At 40.8% G+C, this 18,090-nt stretch overlaps 1 protein-coding gene across 3 annotated transcripts in view; it reads left to right on the top strand.

Annotated features, from left to right (window-relative positions):
• Positions 1-18,090, top strand: part of LOC106887976 (G patch domain-containing protein 2-like) — a 31,800-nt gene that overhangs the window by 10,527 nt on the left and 3,183 nt on the right. Inside the window, exons 4-8 of one of the 3 annotated variants that reach the window (XM_014941844.1) lie at positions 359-438; positions 2,524-2,591; positions 3,469-3,523; positions 5,503-5,588; positions 14,541-14,632. In XM_014941844.1, the coding sequence (XP_014797330.1) occupies positions 359-438; positions 2,524-2,591; positions 3,469-3,523; positions 5,503-5,588; positions 14,541-14,632 (381 nt within the window). Of the gene's footprint in view, positions 1-358; positions 439-2,523; positions 2,592-3,376; positions 3,417-3,468; positions 3,524-5,502; positions 5,589-14,540; positions 14,633-18,090 lie in introns of all 3 variants that reach the window. The other 2 variants (XM_014941846.1, XM_014941847.1) reach the window with 2 other exon arrangements.

Here is an 18,090-nt window from a genome sequence, read left to right as displayed (position 1 = left end):
TGCCATGTGTTTGAGAACTTTTGATGTGATGGCAAGAGTAGATTCTATTAATAAGTATCACAATTTAAGCTGATATTAGTGATCTGGGTTTTTTTAATAATCCATTTAAAAATAACTGCACTACTAGAGAGGATACTAAAATACTCGTATCACCTGCCCATGGTCTTGAATCCTTTTTTTTCTTTTTAATAGGGATTTTATATGATTTGTGAATAAATTGGCATATCTACCTCTTGCAGATTGAGAAACAAGAGACAGAGGATCTGGGTTCGCCACTGAACTAACTATTTTTCCTGGTGGCTTTATCAGGAAGAATCGTCTGTATTTGTGGCTCAGTTTTTCTGGGTTTGGTTTTCAGGATTTCATGCTCGCCTGAATCGCCTGCCAGGAGCTGCCGCGCGTTGTCTCCGAAAAGGTCGGAGGAGGCTTGTTGGCAAGGTACTCCCTTTTGCAAGATAATAACTTTGTATTTCCAATGCTGATCACTCCTGAAGTACTGTTCTGAGATAATAATGTGAATTGTTTTCTGCAGAAAGGGGCTCTGTACATTTTTTTTTTTTGTTTCATTTATTGTTTGGTTTGTTTGATTGCTTTGACTGTCAGAAATTGATTGAGTGACTAAGTGGAATTTAAGGCAGATTTGGAGTGGCAAAGACAGTTGATCAGTGCTAAAAGCAGTATGAAAGGAGGTCTGAAGAGGAATGACAGGGAGCGTAAATATCAAGAAGATTTAAACAGAATGTAAGGGAAAATGATGAAGGCATGAGACTTGTGCATGCTCATAATCTGAGACTACAAGGGCAGAGAAGTAACTCAAAGGTGAAGGAAGGCCAAACTTTAGATAGGGAAGCAGACTGATATGAATGGCAGCAAAGGAATTTGGTTTAGCTGTTGCATTTTTAGTGGGGAGACAGAATAATAAAACAGTATATGCAGTAACGCAGACAAAGTTACACAAAGCCATTAACTAGGTTTATTATATATAGGGCAAACAACAAATGAAATATTAGGCCTGTTCCTAAAGGATTAAGCAATACTTGGCATATGCCTGTGTAAAAGAGGGAGGGATACACCTGGTTGGGTCTGGATCTTGGAGTGTTGAGTGCTGCTGTCTGTCGTAAAACATGTTTCTGAGAAGGAAGGTGTTGGCTGTGTTTGGGTTTACTTTTATTGGGGTGTGCTTGGTGCTTTTGAAATATTGGCATGTAGTCTGTGCTGACTGGCTTTAGAGAGTTCGTTAGCAAGGTGTGTTAGAGGGGCCTGGAGTCTAGAGGAAAGTGACTTTTTCCTTCTGTTCAGTTACACTTGAAAGATCCTTGTTTGCCCCTTCTTTCTTCCACTCACCTTGCTTAGTTGTAACCAGAGTTTAAAATACAAATCCTCAACTGGCAAGAGACTGGCTTTTGGTAGGGTTCCTCAGGCCACCTGCAAGTGGCAGGGCCTGTTGGCAGCACCTCTAATGATCCAAATGAGAAGGATAATATTTACTTGTTTAATTCATCTTCATCACCTTAAAGGGATCTTTGTCATTTGCAACGGAGGTCACTGCTCCCCCTTCCCCATCCCTCTCTAAATTGTAATCATAAATAATGAGTTTCATTCAGAGCTCCCCGCCAGCGAGCTGCTAATTACCAAAAGTACGGCTTGTAATTTACACAGTAATAAACCGTAAATTTAAACATTACGGCACTTTAAGTTAATAATTTTCCTGCTGTAACAAATAGCCCCTCTTTCACCCCTGCTGCTATAACTCCCCCCAAACTTTGAGTGTGTTTTGCCTGTGTACCTAGCACAAACTGTGAAGAATCTTATCTGTGAAAGCCTTTTACCCTCATCTTCAGACCCTTACTGCAAAGTATATTTCTCTCTTGGAGGTGTTGCTCTGCAGAGATGAACAGCTGGTGCTTCAGGCTGTGTGTGTACGTGTACGCCAGCATCAAGCACTTACACAGGGCAGTGTCTCGCAGGGAGAAACACGCTCCCAGAGCAAGTCCTTTCTCCTAAGATCTACCTGTTCTTCAGCTGCTGTTGCTGAACAGCTGCTCTCAGAAAGGGCAAAAGCTTCATGCGTACTCCTTGCTGTATTCACCTGTGCTTGGTGAATCCCCATTGTTAGTGAGACAGCGTGATGGCCTGTCTCAGCCTGTTTCTGGCCCAGCTGACCCCAGCAACCTGGAAATAATCACTTTTCAGCCATTTCCACTGTTCTTCACTGCATCCTTGTGCTCCATACTTTGTACTGGTCCAGTCCTTGGTGCACCCCTGTGCAAGCAAATATCGTCACTAAAGTAATAAAAACCAAACTTCACAAATAAAACAGAATGATTTTCTGCCATTCTAATTAGTTAAATCAGCTCAGTTGAGGCTCTAAAAGGAGAGGGTGAATATGTTTAGCTGAGAGTGGACTGGGAAGGAAAGGATGTGGCCTATGGGAGGAAGATCTGTTCTTGTTGGCAGCAACAAACAATTATGTTTGCTCACTGTGTGAGAGTTTGCAACTTTTTACCTGTCTTTGTGTTTCAGGAGACCTCCATGAGCACTCTGGGCACCGAGAGGCTAGGTCATATTGTTAGTGATCCACGCCAGAAAGAGTAAGGCCCTTAACAGTGTTGTGTAGAACTTTGGGAGGGGAGGAAGAGATATAGTGTCCTCTTCCCTCCTGGGATTGAAGGCAATAAAGAGCTGGGTGGTAACTTAAGCGTGCAGTGACCTGTGGAATGGGAGACAGTCCTCTACTGACAGCTTCTCCGTTTTCTTACTTGCAATTGCTGACTTCCCTTTTGTTTATAAGGTTGCCCCAGTGCGTGGACACTGCTCAAATCCCCTTTTGGTTACAGTCAGCTTTTCTTTCCCCCTTCCCTTATAATGTGCCATTGCTATAGCTGCAGATCTTCTGCACACTGTAAGAAAACTGGGCCCTGTATGTTATTTAAAAAGCTTGTGTGTGGAGTCATGTTATGGGTGCATACCGAGACTGCAGAAATGATGCTGACAAGGCAGCCGCGAAATTGCTTTCTCTTTCTTTAGTGTTCTGTCTCCTTCCCCAATTAGTGTATTCAAATTGTAGTCAGCACCAGAAATAGCCACGGTGCCTATCCTTTGGCATCCCTCTAATGCCATTCTTGTTGAGCAATCAATGGGTAAGTGTGGCACCTCTTGACTGTAGTGCAGTGGGTCCAGCCTTCACCAGCTATTGGTATCCAGTTTTCTTCCTTTGAGCTGAAATTTGTTGTTTTTAATAAAAGTCCTGCTGATGTTTAATCTTTCTCCTTCCATCTCTGTTCTTTCCTTCCCCTACTCTCCTCCCTCCCCGCCACGTGTTCATTCCTTCCTTGGCATTGCTTCTGCCTGTCCTTCTGACTCTGCCTCCTTCCAGTTTTTGGTTGCCATCCATGGGGAAGAGAGATCGCAACCAGGTAAGCTGACTCTTCTCTACCTTTTTTATTTTCTTGGTTTCCTTCTCTCTAGAAAGAACAAAGTGCTGGCTTCTGATTTCCCACACACTGTGGCCTGTGCACATGAGGTAAGGCAGCCCTGTCCCTTCTCATTTTGAAAACTGATGCCTTCTGGGCTTTTAACATAACCCATGTCTCAGGCATTAGATTGTTTATTTAAACTGTATAAATCAGGAATTCCTTTTGTTTATCACCCTCTTTCAGGTTAGTGTAGGCCTTCCCCTCTGACAGTGAGTAGAAGGGAAAATGCCTGTTGCCAGGAGGAGCTTTGGCCTCTCAAAATTCCATGAGTACTGGAACATTTTTCTTTTTTTTAAATGCAGTGTTTTGCCCTGTTTGGCTAAGGCTTCTACCTGATAGTCTCATCAACAGAGAAGGGGAAAAAATGGTGAGCTGATTGTAGTTAAATAGCAGCTGTAACAGGAAAATGTACAAGGTGATAAGCAAGAGAAATAGGCATTCTTGTAACTGAAACTCTTGCCTATGCAGTTTTATGTTCTCCAGTAAGTCTTTCATAGCTTCAGTGCTAGGAGAGTTTTTACTTAAGATGTAAAAGCTCGGGTTTGTGATAGCAGAAAGCAAAAAGGTGCTTCCATTTGAGCAGTGTTGTAATAGTTTTCTGAGCCACACACACTCCCTTCTGTTCCTTTGCATGTTGGTTTTTGGTTGGTGAGCAGTAGAGTTGAAATTAAAATTTTTAATTGAAATTAAAAATACATACATGGCAAGAAATAATTTTCAGGCTTTTGTGCAACTTGTATTTTCTGTCTGAAAACATTTAACGCACCACTTTTATATTGCTATAGATAAGAATGATAACTACATAAGCTTTATAATGAACAAAACAAATTACTTTTCTTAAATGAACTTGAATCGGCTGCGGAGAGTTACTGGTGATTCTCCTTTACTGTGCAGCTGCACTGTTACTTCACTGATAGTAAACCAACAGTCCAACTTAAGGAGGAGCTCCCTGATAATAGTAGCTTTGTGGTGCCTAGTGCCTCTTCCTTCTCAAAAAGGTTGAAGGCAAAGGCCTAGTACTGAGTTCAAGAGTTGCAGATAGCTTTTATGACATGTCCTGCTACAGATGTGGATTCTTTGTCCTTATTTAAAAATGCCTCAGTAATCCTAGTAATACAAGAAGAGTGTTCTGCTGATTGGTGCAGCACTTTGCAAAGCAGATGGAAATGGATTTTCTGCTTATGGTATGATATATAAATAAAGAGGAGATGCTGAATGGAAGTGTGATGCAGGTACCCCAGAGAAACTACCAATCTAAACCTTCTATTTGCATATGAGCAAAGTTTGCTTCATGCATTGTTTGACTAGTTTATTCCATTTCTGTCCTGACCTTTAAGAAAAGAAAAAAAAAAAATCTTGAATTGCGTCTTCTACAGCAAGCTGTCTTGCATAGGTTTGATGCCTTCAAGATTTGCCTAGTGTATGTCTAACAAAGGATCTAACATTAGCCTGACCATGCAGTGTTTCAGAAATTTGTTTTAAGCAGTTTGCAAAGAAAGCTTGTGAGGTGGGTTGGGAGTGAGAGAAGGAGCTCATTGTGAAATAAACCTGGTGGGCCTGAGTTTTCTAGAGGTCTGTTTCTGTGATACACAGGACCATAGGGAGTATTGGAACTGCTCTGTGGGAAGTTCTGTGCTTGCATCATTCATAACAGTGACTTTTTTCTCTATGATGTGAAGGTAGACAAGAGGCTTCCCAGAAGGGAGGCAGACTTTTTGCTCATGGCATGCAGCAGTAGAGCTGTTTGAGTATGCTCGTAGTTGACCAGCATTTTTAATAATGCAAGTTGAAAGAGGAGGGTGCTTACAAGGCTATCTGTTGTGAGAAGATAGTTGTCAGATTTGCTGTTGTATCCTGTGCTAGCCTTTTGTCTGAAGCAAGAGTCAGTTTTTACCTAGTCTCACCTCTTGATGTGTCAGAAAGGTCTCCTTATACTGTATGAACTATAGGGAATAGATCTGAGCAGCTGTAGGTGGAGACTATTTCTTTTAATGCTTTGCTTAAATAAAATCTCTTGACTTTCCAGTTCAATCCACTATCTCCTCTGTACTCTCTGGATGTGCTTGCTGATGCTTCCCACCGAAGATGCTCACCAGCACGCTGCACTGCCAGGTAACTCCCTTGCTCTGCTCTGTTGGGGTTGTGTCACTTTCCTCCCATGGTTATCTTCAGCAGTACTATGTGATTTGAACAATACTCATGGACCTGGAAGTTAACGCACTTTTCCCTAGGAGGTCTGTGTTCAAACTTAGCATAAAACATACTGATGCTGATTACTTGAGAGTCTCAATACACTAAGCACTTAAAGTATATGAAACAGTGTGTGACAGACAGGCAGAACATACTGTGCTTTTAGAAATAAATGTGACCTGTTCTGGATTGCGCAGGGAGTTGCTGCAAGTTTGTTGTATAGGTACAAATGGGCACAGTATTGTTGTCCACTATTAAAATTGGAACAAGGTGAGACAGAAAATGCTGACAAGCTCGTGGGTGACATGCTGAGGCATTTCAGTATCCTGGGTACCTAAAATAGACCATCTGGGCAGATTCAGAACTCACCTGAGGTGACCTCTAATGGCTTGATTTCTCTCTGTTGCTATAGCTGAATTTTAGATCTGGTCTGGCCAAATGTTGCGTGTATTTGAGTCTGCATAGTTGGGGTTAATATGCTATTCAGGCACCTTCTGCTGACTAATCCTAAATTAAATTCAAGTGTTAGCCTTGGAGGTGACTCCCGTTCTTGTGTTGCAGGTGACTGTCTAAAGGTAAGGTGCCCTTGAGCTCTTTCCCTGTGCAAGGAGACAAAGACTTGCTTGGGACACAATTCTGCTTATGTGTTTGTACGAAGGACCAAATCTGAAAGAAACGTCTGGACTTTCAGCTTCATGGCTTTCTTTCCCTTGTTAATTAGCAAATAGAGCATGAAAAATGTACTGAGGTTGTATGTGTCTGAACGAAAGCTTGGCACCCACCCAGCAAAGCCTCTCCTCCCACTGGCTTCTGCAGGGAATTTTGTGATGTCGCACCATGACCTCATGCTGCTGTAGCCAGCATGTAAAAGGTGGAAAGAGGGAGGGAGGAAGAAATCAGCTCTTAAATGTTCAACTGGATGAGAATAAAAAGAATTCAGAAGGTTGTGCATCAAAAGTTGGTTTCTTTCTGGGCTTTTGCCCCACTCCGGGGATGATTTGTGCCTGAGAAGCAAGAAGACTGATTGGTCTCTTCATTTACAGCTAGGATAACCTTTCTTGTGCCTTGAGTGTTGTACTTAGTGCTCTACAGGAGTTCGTCTTCCAGAAAGGAGAGCTAGGTAAATCCTGCTCACAAATTCAAACAGGGCAAAGTCTCTACCTTTATGGTAATTATTAAAGGCCCTGTCCAAAGCTACTGGTTATGGCAAGGGATTTCTAAACCTGGAGGGATCACGTTCGCTTCGTTTTGCTGAATATGTAGTCCAGCTAACTGATGAATATATTCTCGGTTCTCTCCTCTAATGAACAGGTGGTTGGTGTCCTGAAAAACTAATTCATGATGAATTGTTACCAAATGTTGGAAGAGAAGTTGTCCCATCCCAGAGCTGGCTGTGTTTTTAAGTGCCTGTAGTCTGAGAAATTAGTTCCTATTTTATTGTGAAATGTGGTCAATAATATCTATAGGAGAAAGAAATATGGAAAGAATGACTGTGTTACGTGGCCACGTGTATGTGGCAAGGATTGAGCTCTTCGGTGTGAGGTGCTTGCTTTACATAGAGATGCTGATAAGGGCGCAGAAGGAAATTGTTCCTTTACAGAAATGTTTTCTTGGCAATAATTGTTCTTTAGGTGCTTCAATAACCAAGCCTATTAGTAGTCCGTTTTCTCACAGTAGGTTCAGATGATCTCTAAGTGCTGTTCAGCCATTGCCGCAGTTAAGTCTTCCTCTTTTGCCATGGATGGAGTTAGTTCCAGTAGCATGTGCTTTAGTAAGCTCCTAATAGCTTGCACCTCATCCTGGAGTAACTCTAACTCAGAAATTTGTCAGAAGCGGATGGGGCAAGGGGAGTGAGTGGGGAGCGAGAGCTAATTCCCTAAGAATGATAAGACGTGTTAGAGAAGAAACTGTCTGTTGTGGACATGCAATTTCTTCAACTGATGCCCACTGTGCCATGCAGGATTACCTCTCTCTGCTTAGTTGCTGCTGTCATGAATGTGTCCAGTGTGGTATAGTTACCAGGTGGAGCTCTTTTCTCTCACTTGGAAATGTTTTCTTTGTCTCAATGGTGGATTTTGGTGGAGTTTATGTGGACGTGCAGTCTATCTGTAAGACTGGTAACCCAGTGCTTCGTTTAAGCAGAGCTGATGGCCAGAATACTGAGGACATTGGGGGTGTTCGTTCAGGCTTTTCAGTGTCAGGGAGGAAGGCTCTATGTGGAGGGTTCCTTGGGAAGTCTTATTTGAAAGGCTGTATAAATTGTACACTACCAAGATTATCTTTCTTGCTTTATGTCTGCGATGAGAAGAGATTTCATTCAAAGTGTATGCACAGCATTGGGAATTTCACACCCATCATTAGAAGCAGTTTTGTGTGTGTGGTGACTGTTATCATTAGTGGTATAATTTTATTTTGTGAAGCGAGGAGAGTTTCCTGCTTTCTTGCAGTCCTCCCGAGGGACAACTGGTGTATTAATTTGCTGTATTGCCTCCTGGCTGTTCCCAGGCTGTTTTTCCTCTTCATCATGGAATTTTTAATGGCCCTGCTGCCTCTCGGGAGGCATGCAAGGAAGAGTACCTCAGGGATCTCTTCCTTTTTTCACATGCCTATAATTACTCTCCTTTAAGAGCACAAAGCGTTTGCTAATCATGTCTTGTCTGTTAAGGTTTCGGCTTCACGATGTGGGCTGTTAAAAGCAAGCAAGTAGAGACTTGCACGGACAGCCCAAGTGATCCTTCTCTTTCTCTTCTGCCCATTTGCCTCTCTGGGAGAACAGGGTGGTCTGAACAGAATTTTCTTCTTGAACTCCTTCTGCTAAAGAGGATTTTGTAAAGGCTCAAGCAGAGTATCTTATTAGATTTCGGTTATTCAATGGCTCTATCAGTGGGAAGATGTTATAGGTTCTTGGTCAGTGGAATGTTATTCCCATGAGGCATGGTAAGAGTTTCCGTAGAGCCTACAGCCAATGTTCCTTCAATTTGAGTTTGAATAACAGGTAGAATAAGAGAGGAAAGTAGAAGATATATTATAGTATTGTTTACTAAGTCTTGAAAATAGACTTATGGGTGAAAAGTTCAGTTAAATGCTCCCACTGAAGGTCATAGGAAAAGTGGACTTCAGATGGTAAGTAGATGTTGAAGGTGGAGATTTGAAGAATTACGTTAGAGAGACCTCTGAACAGTACAGATGAATCAAAGAAAATAGCTTTGCATATCCTCTCAATTAATATTAACTGTAAACCTAGAGTTTGATTGGGTTTAGAAGCGAGTCTCTCATCTTGCCTGGAACACAGGATAAAGATCTAAAGGGGTGAGTGATAGAGTGAGTCTCCTAGAAATCTTCCAGTTGCTCCATACCCTGGATTTGGTGGTGCTGTTAGATTGAAAAGGTTTGAATGTCTCTAATTCCAGTTCTAGCTCTAGAAATATGCTCATCAAAGTAAATTTTGTTCTTTCTCTTCAGTATCTGTGCAGAGATCCTGACACTCGTGCCTCTTACTCAAACACGTAGATTGCCCACAACAGCAAGCCTTTCCCGAGGCAGTTGAAGGAGTGAACGGATGTTCACAATTTCATACTTTCCCACTTGACCAGGACAGTTTCCAGTTCATTCTGTGTAACCTATCCACACATCATCTTCCTGAAATTGTCTTTATTTAAAATTTCTGCTGTCAACTGCTTTAGGCATCTTTCTCCCTATTTTTTTTTAAACTCTTTTTCCATTTAGCTGGAGCACTTTCATGTCTTCCTTTGCTAAAGCCTGGCTAATATTCCAGTTGAGGATATAACTGAATTCTTCTGACAAGCATGCAATGAACAGCTATCAACCTAGTGTCACATGCAGTTGTCTGAGGCCTAATGTTCCCATTTTGGTGAATCCTAATTCTCTGGAGTGAAAAATCCCCTTGGCTTCAGAATTTTGTTTACTTGCTATTGCTTTCTTCTCCTATAAAGCATGTTGCCATTATCGAATCCGTGTACTCAGCAGGTCTGGCAAACATTAGGACCCTTTCTGGCACAAATATAATGTGATTCAGTTTGAAAATACAGAATGCAATATATGGGATCACATCATCTCTGCTTAGAATGCTTGCATGGAAACCAGAAAAAAAATGTGTTCACTTGCATTTGCCACACACAAATTTTTAGTAATGGAACTGCTATGTCATTAGAATGCTTACTTGGGGAAGAGACTGCTGGTGCATGAAGACCTATGAGATTCGAATGATTTAAGAAGTGAGCTGACCTGTTAGTGGTTTTGGAATCTGAAAACATGCTGTAGGAGCTCTCCCGTGAGGCTCTGCAGGGCGCAGGAGGTAACTGCACTGTGGTGTGACAGCAAGGACCACTTGCGGGCACGGGAGCTTTGCGTGCAGACTGGATGAGCAGCTCCTGTTGATTTTCATGTGCTATGTGCAGGTCAGACTTTGGTGCCCAGCTGGCTCTGTAGTCAAAGAGGAGGAATAACTCTGCTTTTACTATTAATTTTGTGAAGCCACTATCAACAGCTTTAGGTAACACCTCGGGGTTTAGAGAGAGCGCCTTTTATTCAGCCTGTGTTTGCTGGGAGTATAGCATCACAACAGCAACAGCTGGGTTGTGTGGAGTTTTAGTAGCAGTATCCTTGTTAGAAGGCTGTCTCTGTTGAACATTTACTTTAACAAGAGGATAATAGCATCCCTTGTTTGTATGACAGTAGATTAATGGCTGCCTCACACTTTCACTAAATAATCCAAGTGCTTTGCTTCCTCTAAGTGTAAGGTTAGAATAAAGACTGTCAGCAGAGAAGCTGGATGATGTGAGATTACAGAGGCACACCCCCCCCAAGTGTGCAGTGCCTCCAAGAAGGCCACAGACTGTCACAGTTAGCTCTGTAGGGTCTTCTCAGAGATCTCTGTTGTGAGACTGAGGTTGTTTTTACCCCAAATTTTGAGAAAGTGGACATCACTTTACAACCTAGACTTTTGTTCACAGATGCTGAAGGCTTCAGGGGCCTGATGCTGTTCAGTAAGGTTCTTTGCGGGCTGGTGTCTGCTTGGGCTCTGTGTTGTCTCCCACAGATTCTACGGCCAATCCTAATTTCTTGTTGAAACCCTGTGGTAGATGTAAAATAGTGGCAAGCTTCTGTGGCCCTTTAGTCCTGCATGTGGTTGATCACCTTGAACTGTAGGAGTGAGGTAGAAGTGCAGTGTATGCAATTACAGTTAATTTGAAAAAGAGGAAAAAAAAAAGTCACAGAATACACAGGATAAGCATGTGGAGGAGAAAGGAAGCATTACTTCTGATACAGTAGAGACAGCAGTGAATCTCAGCTTTATGCATAGCAAAGCCCACTTCTTCTCCAGTGTGACCTGCATGTGGAATCAGGTACCTTAAGTACTATGTTAAGAAAAAGAGACAAATTCATATTTCCTGGATAATTCCTTTAGCTTGTGATTTAAAAAAAAAAAACACCAACAAATCATCAGTCAGACACTATAGACTTTTTTTTCATATAAAACCATTTTTTCTATGTGTAATTTTTTGTTCACTGACTCGTGGCAGTAAGAGGCTGCAATGTGAGTTGGATGTATGGCAGCCACCAGCATAGCTGCACTTTGGATCCTGCCCTATCTCTCCAGGTGTGTTCTGCTTTTTCTCTTCCCAGGTTAGAATTTCAGTCTTCTCTAGCCTGTAAACTAGGTTTTTGCATTAGTCTCTGGTCACCTGGCAGATCCAGCTGGGACTGAGCACTGTGACTTTTTTTTCTTATAATCAACCAGCCATAGTTCTAAAGTAACCCAGCAATTATTTTCTCATTTGTGCAACATTAAAGAAAGTATATAGAAGCTTGACAGAAGAGTTTGAAAGCCAGTCAGGACAGAGTAAGCACCTTTCTAGTTTCTCAATTTAGGCCCAGATCTTTCATCCCACAAAACTGTGCCTCAAACTTCTTCACAGAGGGCTTGTGATAATGCCCGAATGTGCATTTTCAGTCAGCCTTTCCTCTCAGCCCTGTTGTATTCTACTTCAGAGTAATTTTTAAAGCATTCAGAAGAGTTATTAAAATTCCACTTTGACAGAAAAAACTAACTCATGGTTGCAGCCTGTCAGTGAGATTGTCACAATATATATTTCAGCCTGTCCACTGCAATGTTGTGTGCTGCACATACCCATCCCCTGACTTCCGTGGTGGTGGTGTTTCTAGGAGTCTGCTATTAAACTGGGATTCACCAATTCGATTCTTTTAGCAATATGGCATCTGTATGTGACCTAATGATTAGAAATTTAGATTGGAAAGTGTGGTATCTACCAAAAAAATGCATATTTCATAAATTATACCTCAGACACCCTTTCTGTCTCTGTCTTAATGAGGACTATCATCCGTGCCTGCGTTCTTCTGCTCCTCTCTCTCCCAGGGTATGTACCACATGGAGATTCCCTATATGCAGATTTATGGTGTCTGTAAAGTGCACCAGCCACTTGAAACTGACACTTTTACCACCAGGTCAGTCAGAGCCAGTGAGTAATCAATAGGTTCCTGATTTACTAACTGAAGTGTGGGTGATCAATAAGGGATAAACCTGAATGAAATACATGTTACAGAGACAATTTATGACGTCTGAGCCTTTGTGTATTAGAGGCAGGGCTGCTAGATGTAGTGTCCTTGCTACTAGTCTCCAGCTAGAGTATGATTTGCCTTTACTTTGAGTACATGAGGGGATTTTGAGCTGCCTATTATGTTTTAATTTTTTATTTTTTTTTCCCCCTGTGTAATTGTGAGGTAAGGATAGATGTAGTTTGAGCTCAGATGGAGCCGAGCCCCAGATGCTCTTATTCGAAATCTAGTTGTAACATTTGTCAACTGGGAAAAATTGCATAGTCTCTTGGAAATTATAGTGCATACTTCTTTCCTAGTCTATAGTGATTCTCCACCAAGGATCAGCTGGCTAATATTGGTATAAGTTCATAAAATTAAAAAGGGAACCTTATTATGTGATAAAATGAGTTGGATTATTAGATATATAATTATATAGTCATCTAGTTAGTAATCTAATACTATGTCACTGATGCAAAATAGAAAACTGAAGTTCCACTTGATTGAGACTATCTTTTCCTTGGGCTATGTGTGCCTAGATATTTTAGAATACATTGTAGAACTGTGCTAAAACACTAGACAGCCAATGTCATAATCATGTACAAAAGCAGTTTTTAGCATATATGAAAACACTTAGAGGTTAGTCACTTCTGTGTACAAACACAGGATATGCAGTCTGTAGGTGTACTAGTGTTTTCGAAAGCCTTTAGTTCATGCTTTCAGGAGACTTCTGTGTCTGGTTGTATTAATATGCATTCCCAGATTTGAAAAATTGGCTGTCAGTGAAACTTAGTACAATTTAAAAATTTTTGAAACTATTCCTTAATGTCAGCTTCATATGACAGATACTGTAGACTTCTCGTAGAACTTTGGAATTTTAATTGAGAAGACAGAGTGGTAGATACTTATTTCTTACCTTGTGGTTGCACGTTACAGGTAAGTAGGTAGACCTGGCAGCATTCAAACAATTTATAGTTTTGGCTGGTATAGGAAATTTTTCGTACTCCCTACACTGTTCTTCATAGCTACAGCAGCACACTTTGATTTTGCATAAATTCAGTGTCTAAAATTGTATATATTATAAATATGCTTTTTTTTTAAAGTAGATTTTGGCATGGAGATATGAAGATATGAAGTTTTTGTTTTATTATCTGTAAAGGGTTTCAGTACTTGATAAATAATGTTGTTAAAATTTCAGAATTTTTTTAAAAAAAACAAAATAACAAGCTTTAAACACATGAAGGCTTTTCATCACTCAATCGCAGAAATTTATATGGTTCCAGTCTTTACACCATGTAAGGACCTCACTATCTGTAATGGATTTTATTTGTGCGGTAGTGCTGCATTGTGCGCGTCAGATCTGGTGCAGAGAGTCACCGAGGAACTTGCCAAAGAAGCTACATTCTCTCAGACAAAGCAGGGATTTGAACCAAACGTCATTGCTAAATTATGCATTTGTGTTCATTATGGATTGTATTTGAGAAAGTTCTCTGGTCCGCTGCCAAGACTGTTTTTTCTGAATTACACTTCTCTTCTTCCTATGTCTGGAACTTGGAGGAGTGCTTAGTTGAATTCAGTCCCAATAACGCAGGTTTCATCTTAATTGGCAAGTGGTGAAACTGGTCATCAGTAGGCTTCAGGCTTAATAGTTGGTGTGACTGGGACAGATTATGCCTTTCAGGCAGTTTACAGGTGCAGTGAGGCTTTATTACCATAAGCTACATTCAGCTGTTTTCATAGCACTTCGATAAGGAAATCATAATTTTGAATATGCATGAGACAGTTTTGCATTCCTAACCTTATGAACTTACTACTGTAGTGGAAACAATATGCATGGACATTTGGAATACAGGTACATTCTAAGATGACTCTACAGTATTAAATGGGTTGCAAAATAATTTCTGAATAGGGGGCAAATACCACGCAATTCTTCCCAAGAGCAATCTTGCAGATATTTGCTACACTTGTACAGAAGTAATGGTAGGACATGTGTCATATCACAGCGTGATCACATCTTCACTTATGCAAAGAGTTATTTTAAAGTTAATACAAAACCAGATCCTATAAAGGCTAAGAAATAGTTATTCCTCTGAGCCATTTATGTGTGTGTGAGCTCTTAAAAGAAATGGGAGCATAATGGTATATTAGTGAAGAATGTGAGCAAAACTTCCCTGAGAAGCTTTTGATTTGTGCTGCCTACTAGTTAAGAAGCTGATGGGATTTGGTGAGTGATTGGCCAGAATCTTACAGGAAGGTAATACTGGAACAGAGTTTTAATTTGCTTGAATTTCTCTGTAGGCAAGCCAGTTTACACCTGGGACCACCATGTTCAAGGGACATCAAGAGGAAACGAAAGCCAGCTGCAGCCTCCATGTCCAGCCCAGCATCAGGTAATTTGTGTGTCAGCATTTCCAAAGTTGTGTCCCTCTTGAGCAAAGTGCTAGAGTGACATTAGTCAAAAATAGCATTACCTTGATTTGAAACTAATGAAATGTGTTTGAGAGAGAGTATCATGTGTTTTTGCATAGCATCAAAAGCTGCCTACTAAACAAATCTTTGACGCTGCCGCTATGGTAAGTTAATATAATTTACAGTGCTTCGCTGTACAGTGGGTAATAATCTGTTTCTTCATAAGGTGTTATTTCCACCATTCCTAAATTATGGAATACATGGTAATAAGGAGGTGATAAGTGTACACAGTGTGTTCCTTCATTGTTGATCTGACACTAGCTGATGTCTAGAAACACCCTGAAAAAGGGTATACCAGAGCCACTTTTACACAAGTAGAAATCTGGCAATTTTTGTATCATCACTGGGTGAGACTAGCTATTCCCTGAGAGTTGGCTTACTCTTGTGTATGAAAATAGTCACTTTTTTCTTTTTCTTGCTCTGGGGATGTAGTGATTAAAATGCTGGTTTATTTTCACGTGGCATATTTCTGGAAAGTGATTTATTACTCACTGGAATCTGAAGAAGTTTTAAGCTGCAGAACACAGGGATTTAGTAGACTTTCTGGCCTCTCACTCTACCCCCTCTTGAAATATTTTGCCTACTATCAAGCAACCGATGTTCTTCCAACTAGTTTATTAAAAAACTATTGTTGTAATCCAGTAATGAGGTGGTGGATAAGGTCATGGGGAAAAATGGTGATGGGAAAACAGTGGGGAAGGCTAAAGGAACTGATGATGAATAGGAGGAATGAAATTTGGATGTCTTCCTTAGGCTGGGTAAAATAATGAAGCAGGGAAGAAAGTTATGCTAGCTCTCCAGGCCACAGGTCTAGATTACAGACTATCTGAAAAGTTGTGTATTAAAAAAAAGAAGATAAAAGAACATTAAATTGGCAAAAGTGCTTAGCAAAAATGTCATGTGTTATTGACTATTTATTTAGAATATTCTTGCCTGGCTTTTGAGTAATACATGCCAGGGCATTCAAACTTCTGTAGTGAAAGGGTTAGTAAAATTGTATATACGTAGCCAGAGAATTTTAGTTCTGGGATACTAGGTTGTCTTGGTATGAGTGCTAGTGTCTCACTGTCCCCTGTTACCTGTCCATTTATTTATTGTTCAGAGTATATTCTGTACTGCATTGCTGGTCACTTTCTATAGGGAGAGCTTCTATTTCTCTGCCTATGTTTCAAAATAGGCAAATTGTATAGTAAACATTTTTTGAAGAGTTGAATCTGCATCTGGAGTGGAACTCAGCACTGGAAAATAGCATAGAGGTTTGAAAGGTTGGTTTTTGGAGGGAGATGAGGGAGAGAAAGTATGTATTACAAAATAAGGAAGGAGAGTATAGTTACTGGAATCTGGACAGGATGCTTGTGCTGATCATCAAGAGAAAAGTGCTGCAAAGGTCTTCAATGGTCAGAAATGGTAAAGACCTCTTCCTTAGGCCCAGTTTAGAAATATGCCCAGCAAAGTTAACACCTATGGACAGGGTTTGCTATAATACTGACTAGCAGAAAGAAAATTTGTGATTGGGTAACTGAAGCTGTGCCCTAGCTGGCTTTCTACAGCAGCTTCCTAATTGCAGCTGGAGCACAACCTGGGTATGTAACTTGGAAACTTCTGAAATCTGGGTATTATATCTCTCAAAGGTGATCTGACTTTGGAATTACTAATGCCTAAAGAAACACGTAGGGTTACTCTGCAGTAATGTAGAATTAACTGAAGACTCTTATGCTTTTTAGACATTGATGAGATAGATACAGATTTTTCTCCCTTGCCATGCATCTACTTGCCCCTAGATAAATGTCTTATACTGGTGTTCTCCTGTACCTTAGGAATCATGACAGCCTCATTTTCTCATTACAGAGGCTTTTTATGTTTGTGTTGTTTTATTTTTTCTGCAAAAGATGAAACACAGGTGACTCAGAATTCAGGCCCATGCCTGTCACTGCAGGTACGCAGGGTGCGGGATTTCTTCACCTTTAAATAGCTCCTTAGCTGAGTCCAACTGCTCTCGTCTCACTTGTTGACCAGGTCCTGCTTCAGTGATCTCCTTTTTTGCAACCCGAGTGCCCCATGGAGGTGAAGGACACAGCCTGAGCTGGCTCCATCAGTCAGCAGAACAAATGGGCTTGCTCTGCCGAACATCGGGCCATCTCGGATTCCACCTCTTTTATAGAGATGAGTGATGAAGAGGGGCTCGTTCCGCTTTGCCGCTGTATTAATACACATCAGGGGCCAGCTCCCGGCACTAAATCACGCTACTGCATACATCTGTTATCGGACTCCTCACCAGTGTGATGAACAAGACTGCAGATAGAGGCTTCCTCATGTCATTCTTTATAGGATTTTCCTAAAAGAATAAATAGCTCAAATCTCTGCCAACACTCTCCCCTGTCATTGTGATGAATTTAGCTTCTTTCTTAAACATGCAGCTACAAATCTTCCCCTGTCGCCTCACCCCCCACCATCCACAGAAAGTTTTGAGTTGAATTTGGCTGAAATCAGAAGATGCTAATAAAAGGCATATGTGATGTGGATGCTATCTCCCTTCTAGCTGCAGGAATGAGAGAAGTGAGCTAGACATATGTTTATTTGGGAGCCATGCAAACTAAGTTTATTCTGTGTCTTCTCACGTACTTTTATGAATGTGAGTATTCTATGGATTTTGGTAAAACATAATTTGTCAAAGACCCTTTGTATGAACATAAAAACCCATGCATTACTGTAGCAGAAGTGTCTAGATCTCTATTGTATTGTTATAGCATTAAACTTCTGGTATTAGTCCTGCCCTTTGAGGGTAATTGGCCCAAATACCATAAATGACATAGCTGTTAAAGAATAGCATTTTGGAAAAAGGCCTGTCTCTTGAGAGCAACAAAAAGCAGGTAGAAAATTCAGAACTCATTTGCACTTCAGGAAGTGACTATTACCAAAATTGAGTTGTGAGCAAACTTATGGAAATGTTGAGAGAGATTGAAAAGGAAAGTTAGTGCTTTCTACACTACACAGTTGAGAAGTATGCGAGCCCTAAAGCATGAGGTTTTCAATGGGTAAGAATAAAAGTCTGGCTGGTGTAGTTTGGCAGTAGAATAAGGAAATCTGGAGGAAGTAAGACTGGCTAATCTGGATGAGAGCAGAAGTTCATTCAACTCAGTGACCAACAGTCAGTGCAGAGGGAGGAAGAAAATATGTAGTAATAAATGTTCTTTGAACTTCTGGTGATCCAAGACTTAGGGGCATGGATAGTGTCTTTGTGTTTAGTTACTTTCCGTTGAAGTACAACAGATTTGGAATAATGTCCTCAGTGGCACAGTAGAACTTGTCTGAGAAATACTGTATAAAATGTTATTCATGGTAGTTATGAAGATGAAGTGATGAAGACTGTCATGTCTGT

This window comes from Calidris pugnax, unplaced genomic scaffold (genome assembly GCF_001431845.1).
Source record: "Calidris pugnax isolate Ruff unplaced genomic scaffold, ASM143184v1 scaffold56, whole genome shotgun sequence".
Taxonomy (NCBI): Eukaryota; Metazoa; Chordata; class Aves; order Charadriiformes; family Scolopacidae; genus Calidris; species Calidris pugnax.
This window is presented reverse-complemented; position numbering and strand designations above follow the sequence as displayed.